Source organism: Vollenhovia emeryi, unplaced genomic scaffold (assembly GCF_000949405.1).
Source record: "Vollenhovia emeryi isolate VEMERY1.0 unplaced genomic scaffold, V.emery_V1.0 DF939125.1, whole genome shotgun sequence".
In the NCBI taxonomy this organism is placed as follows: domain Eukaryota; kingdom Metazoa; phylum Arthropoda; class Insecta; order Hymenoptera; family Formicidae; genus Vollenhovia; species Vollenhovia emeryi.
Genome location: NW_011967241.1, coordinates 1,916,495 through 1,923,359, shown reverse-complemented (window position 1 = coordinate 1,923,359; position 6,865 = coordinate 1,916,495). Strand labels below are relative to the sequence as shown.

At 40.5% G+C, this 6,865-nt stretch overlaps 1 protein-coding gene across 3 annotated transcripts in view; it reads right to left on the bottom strand.

Annotated features, from left to right (window-relative positions):
• The window catches only part of LOC105569245 (protein couch potato), an 84,705-nt gene that overhangs the window by 37,985 nt on the left and 39,855 nt on the right, over positions 1-6,865 (bottom strand). For all 3 annotated transcript variants that reach the window (XM_012025547.1, XM_012025548.1, XM_012025549.1), the window contains exons 2-3: positions 6,775-6,852; positions 1,159-1,212 (exon numbers count right to left, since the gene is read on the bottom strand). In XM_012025547.1, coding sequence (XP_011880937.1) covers positions 1,159-1,212; positions 6,775-6,852 — 132 coding nt within the window. The remainder of the gene's footprint in view (positions 1-1,158; positions 1,213-6,774; positions 6,853-6,865) is intronic.

Here is a 6,865-nt window from a genome sequence, read left to right as displayed (position 1 = left end):
TTAGCGGTCAATACAATCGTCGCAGTTTTTTGTTTTTTTTTAGACAGTCGTAACATCTATCGCGCGCGAGATACAAAGTCTACGGGATGGAGAAAAATAGATATCAGAATAAAAAATGTTGAAATGCTTTATGGATTAAGGACTTTACAGCGTCAGTATGCTCTCGCGTGTGCTGTTCCAGCGTCGCCGCATAAATTAATGTTATCTCGGGGGATTATACTGGGTTGAGTAGCGCGCGATGGCATTGCCGCATGATGAAATTTGATGTATTTCTCTCTGTCGGCTGATTAGATATTTTTAAGGCTTCGTGACTCACGTAATCAACGAGTGCGCTTTGAATAAATAAAAAAAGCTTTTAGCATAAGCAGCTGCCGCTTTCAATTTTTCATTTTCAAACTGCAATTTTAATACTCGCGAGTTCGAAGCTTACGTAGCGTCGCGTAACAAGACGTCAAAATACTCTTCATTCTTTTATATACAGAGAGAAAATAGTTTATCTCTAAAATCCTGCGAGTTATCACTTTTCAAAAGGGGATATTTGATATAGGAAAAAAAAGAAAATTATGCTCTTTCCACCTTGTGCGACAAAGTGGGACAAAGTTTGCTCGGTGATGAAAAATTTATGCGAATGTGCGGCGAGCGACATTCGACGTATTACATAATTCTGTTAATAAAAATGGGTCGGCGAAGAATCGACGAGAGTGTATAACGGAGAATGCACGAAATCACGTAAACTCCCCGGTGGCTCGAGAATTCGATCGAAACTTGCGGTTTGACCGACCAACTTTTTCCATTCGCTTTTTCCCTTGAGAATAGTCATGCCAAGGAAAAAAAGAGGCCGGGGGGAGGGAGAAAGAGAGTTTTCACTATTTTTACTACTCCGCGTAATTGATTCGGAGTTTTCTCGAAATGTACGTTTTCTAGAAATGTGCTTGAGAAAAGCCGGGATCCAATTTTATCTCTTCGTCTTCTCAAGTGCATGAAGAAACGACGTATATCGACAGTATCGAGCTACCACGCGCGCGAATCTAGGGCAAATTTATCTGTGTTAAAAGCTCGATGCGCTTTTTTCGGAAACGACTGGAGCCGTTAAAAAAACGCGATGTTGCAAACGTAACGTCGGCTAATGATATCGTCAATTAAGCGATGGCAACTTACCGACGCTGTTTTCCCATTTTTACTCGTGACTTTTAACAGCGACCCCTCGTACCCCTGGAACAGGAAAAATATTACGGTTATTAAAACTTTCGCCATATCAAAATATTGTTTGTTACCGATATGGTTAAACAAAATTGACCAACTTTGTGCATGCAATATTTATGGATTTTGTTTAAAAAAAAAAAGAGACACAATCTCTGATAGTTTTATGACGGCGCGCGTATCTACACGGAAAGAATTTTCTCTGAAAATTTACGCTGAGTATCACGTAATCGCTGCAGAAGTTTATGAGAGTTTTTCGAAATTTTACCATACATTTTACTAGTAAAATGTGTACTAAATACAATGGTCAAGTTGTATGGTAAAATTTCAAAAAACTCTCATAAGTTACTTCTCATAAACTTCTTCAAAATAACACGTTGTCCCATGATTACTTGATTTTCAGGATAAATTTTAAAAGAAAACTCTCTCCGTGTAGTAATAAAATAAGAGAAAAATAGACGTACACAAGTATTTCATTTCTAAGTAGTAAAATATATCATACAAGCGTATCTGTTTTCGTGTTTCTGAGAAAAATAATAAGAGGACAGTTCTTCTATTTAGAAGAAATCCTTCGATTTTTCTACGGTAACGTTTTGAAATAATAAACATTACACTGTTCGATATTTGAAAACGGAGCAACGAACGTTTTTAAATGACTAACGTGTATAGAACTATACGTAGTTCCTATTCTGAGGAAGTGTTTTATAAAAATATAGTGCACACATGATGTATACGGTTGCGTGACTTAGCCAAAATGTGTTCGCCGCGGGTCTTTTAGCCATAGGATTTATGGAGACAATTCAGAATAGCAAAAAGCAGCGGGGTAAAAAGTGAGGCGAGACATTCGCGCACATTTTATTAAATATCTAACGCAGATGCGAAAGTACAAAGTGTCGTTACTTCCTTAGCGGCCGTGAATTATCTACTTTTAACGTTCTCTATTTCGTTTCCCGATACGAGAAAAGCCGATTATTACATGTGCAAGAGAGTTTTTAATTTGCCGCGAGTTTTATGTGTAACACTTGGTTACTGCGCTATCGAGAATCTTTATTTTCGCGCTACCGCGAAGGATAAAGCAATCCTCGCGGTGAGGTAACGTTTCCTTAATTTTTATAACAGAACCGCAAGTGGAACGCGCGAGATGAGCACTCGCTTACATGCGAACGCCATAAGTAGTGTTCATTACCGGAGTACCAAACTGTTAATAATTGCGCGATCGCGATGGAAGCGCTAATTAACGAAGCCGCAATTAGAGAGCGCGGTAAGTCTCGGAACGTTTATCCGACGTGCCAGGAAACGTTTTTTCGAGCCCGAACTTGCATACGCGAGCACATCGCAAAAACTGCTTCGTGCAACTTTCCGAGATTTATGTAAATACCGATAACATGTCAATTAACTGTGTATAACCGCAATTCTCATAATATCACCCGAAATCAATGCATATGCAAATAAAAATAAGATGAAAAGTCTCGTGGCAAAATCTCTTATAGTTGAATCTACAGTTGCGTAAGAATATAATATAAATTGAGAACTTTAAATAATTAGTTAAATATTTTTTTATAATTATACTTGAATTAATTCTATATCGATTGTTCCCTCTCGATACAACTCTATTAACAATTTAAACATAAAGGTGGACGTTATTATTTAAGTAAATTAAGAAATTTTATGATAAATTTGAGTTTCGTCTAAATGTCTCACTTTAGACGCATGGATCGATGTGCGAGATTTCCCAAGTATCTGTTACAACATTCTTGGCACCCGCGAGCCTCTTAATCTCGCGTCATTAATCAGCCTGTCCTAACCATGAAATATTGCTGCATAGTTGTTGATATCAATTAAAATAAAAATCCTTAAATCTGCGAAATGTAAAACTTAATTTTGCGGCGACACTGTAATTGTTGGAAAGGCAAATTGATTTGTATCTAGCGCAAATCATTAGACTGATTAATCGTTTTTCTATAATTCATCGCGTTCAAAATATGATGAATACACGCGGCGCTATAAATTTCAATATTAAATTTCACTTACGTCGGTCCAAAAAACTATGCGTCTTATTGTTATAAGGTGGTCTTAGATATATCGGTACGTGACATCCGTTTCAACATTCTTGGCGCTCGGTTTGGTCTCGCGCATTATTAATTAACTTCCCTTAACTATGAAATATCGCTGTCATTAAAAGGCCTCTCGGGAGGGAGAGCATAATCGAGTCTCCGCCGTCACTCGCATATGTTGCGCCCGCGCGATACTACGCGCAAATAGTCGCTGCGCTTCTCCGAAAGTTTCGCGATGAATACGAGAGCAACTGATCCGTCCGACTCTTCTTCCGGCGCGCTGAGAACTCGTCGTAAATCCACGGAAAGCGGGTCGCGCGGATTATGCGCAACGTATAACGTTACGATATCTCAAAGACGATTAATAACCGGATTCGCGGCGACTCCGGGATTCCTCGCGCGTGCACCAAGGGATTTGCGGGCGAAAATAACGCGCGAGCGGTGCCACTCAAGGTTTATTGTTCGCGGTATGTCGCCAGTTATGCGTCGTATCGATGCCAAGAAATCGCATTCTCTCTTGATACGAGGAGTTGCAATTCGCGTGCGTAACACGATCGCCGTCAATATACATCACACCCACATCGCCGTCGTTGCACGGGAAAACGCGCGCGTTTCCGCGCCCGCGACGCTCGCATTCTCTCCGCCGTGATCCGATTTTCAGCTCTTCGATAACGCAACATGCTTCAAGGCAATTGTAACAATAATTTCGACTTTTTACTCGACAACGCCGTAAAACGATCCGTTCGCTCGCGGAATAAGATATTCAATTCGTGCTCTGCGAGAAAAACAAATTTATGAAAAGAATCACGGCCGGATGAAGGTTCGCGCGTAGAGGCAAGTTAATATTTCTCGTTGCATCATGTATATATAGAACGGCATCAGGTATCGCATCCAAAATTTTATCTGGGTCGTAATAGAAAGCGAACAGCGCGTATCAATTGAGTGAAAACAAATTGATGCACCGAACAATTTCTGGAATACGCGTAGATAACAGTATTTCATTTTTCATTCGGTTTTAAAAAGCTTAGCGGGAACTTTCATCGAAGATAATTAAACTTTTGTAATTTCAGAAAGTATTAAAGGGAATTGAAATTTGCAGTAAAATAAATGTTTCCGGAGTCATGGAAAAATTTAGAGAAACCAGAAAATCAACAGAAATCCATTGAAGCCGTGACAATGGTAAATGGAATCGATTTGCATAATCGATACATACAAAGAATTTCATCGCGTTGCTGTGCACTATTTATGTTAATAATTATATCATTGAGAGCCGATTGTTCCCAACCTGGCAATTTAACTAATAGTTAAATCATATGTACGTCTTTGTTTTTCCTGTCTCTCTTTAAATCAGACAAAGATAGATATGTAATTTAACTATTAGTTAGCTTACCAAGAGGTTGAAAAAACCGGCCCTAAGAACCGGTTGTTCCAACCCCTCGGTAAATTAACTAACAGTTAAATCATGTGTACGTCTTTGTTTTTCCTCTCTCTCCCTCCTCTTTAAAGTCAGACTCTCTTAGGGCCGGTTGTTCCAACCTCTCGGTAAATTAACTAATAGTTAAATTATATATACATATACCTCTGTTCTTCTTTCAAATTGGACAAAGACAGACATATAACATAATAATTAGTTAGCCCACCAAGAGGTTGGGAAAAACCGGTCCTAAGTCTTTTCAATTTCACACTTTACATTATCGCGCACGTACGTGCACGAATAATCGCGTAATACGTATACAAATGATGCCACCTCGATGCCCTTCAGTATTGCACAAACGCAATTTACGAGTTCATCGAGTATCCTTTCTTTTCTATTAGGCCGTAATTCAATCAGAAAATTACTGTATTACACTTCGTCGCGTAAAATCATATTATTTAAAGTGCCCCGAGGCTGTTACGTAAAGAAGAGACGCTGTTCGGACTCTATGTATACTTCGCTCACGGCGCTCGCGGTACCGACGGAAATGTAATTCCCAGCACACCCACGCGACTAATCCTAATCCCTTTGAGCGAGCTGCTCGCAACGATTTCATGAATATACAAAACAAGGCTCGAAGCTAGGAGTAAAAAAAAAAAGAGGCCGTGTCGCGCCGCGCCGCGCCGCCTTTTTCGCTGTCGAATAACGACACGCTCGAGAGAGCCCCCCGGATTTAAACTTTCGAGGGAGATTTCCAAATGGAGCGAGAACAATTTCGCCGTTTTTCCACCTGTCCTTCCTTTCCCGGCAACAAATAACCGCGGTTTCTCTTCACTCCGGCCGCTATCGATCTAAATCGCGATTCAATTTCGTACCGAAGGCGCACACGGAACGCTTCTGGCTTTCACTGTAGCATAGTCTTTGGTAAATTTTGTCAGACTGGTCGTTAATTAGGTTGGCATTGATTTGGAAAGCGCAATTAAATAAAATTTCCAAGTAGATATAGTCCTTTTTAAAAAGAAACTTCATTTTTCTCAGCCCCCTTTGCCATTGCTCGGTTTGCGAAATTGTCATCTATGTACATCAGCCTGCGGTTCGAATAGTCAAAATATGAATGCATGAGCTAAAAGTAACGAGAGTTTTCGTACACATGTCGAATTACGGGATTGGAGGAGCATCAAATTCCATGGCTATCGATTTTTCGTCCCCGCTTGGTGTCGGGGCTTGAAATGCAAGCTCGTAATTGGCACCGACATAATTAACCCCCTAGACAAACTAAACTAGGATCCCGAGTCGGGCAAATATGACGTTATAGAGGAACACCGTCTCTCCCGTTGCGGATGGTCGGCGTAGACGAGTATGATTCATAAGGGGAATATTCCCCTTGTGAATACAGTTCGAACGTTTCAGTCATAATGTTGCGTTTCGCACGATACCACGAGAACCGTAGACCGCTCAGCTTATTGAACGAGTCGAACGCGGCGGCGAAGAGTCAGATGAGGAAAACGATGGTAATTGGCGCGATAATGAGGAAAGAAAGAAATTACCGTCTGCGAGGTATAAATAAATCTACAGCGAAGTGAGATCAATTCGCGACTACCGGTCTGTTTTCGTATTTCGACATTTTTGCATACGGATTTGCATACGGTGCTGCGAAATTAATTACCAATGTACAATCGTTAATTGTTAAACAACTTTACCGCGAAATTAATGGAAAATTATATTTTCATTTGTCCGACGGACATGAAAAAAAATGGAGATTTTGAAATGCCGAAGTAGAAATGTTTAAACGTAAATGTCCCGAAAATTATGACTCAAACATGCCACATACTGCCGTAAGCTCTTGGATCTTTGAACTCTGTTTCCGCTTTCGTTTTTCGATTATGTTCCACGATAGAATATTAATATTGCCAGAACTTTACGTCCTCCAATATCACATCGTGCACATTCGCGAGCGCGATGGGTCCTCCCGCATCGCCGTCAGAATATTTGACTTCTCAAATCTTGAATTCTCCCCGGACCCTTTGATCTCAACATCGCGAATGCACATCTATATATAAAATAAAGCGAATAGAGAGAAATTCTCGGAGAGAGAGAGAGACTCACCTCGTATGCTCTGAAAAGCAGATAGAGCTCCCTCGGCTTGGTGTCCATCGGCAAGCCGCTCACGAACAAGGTGCGCACCTGAAACAGGAGA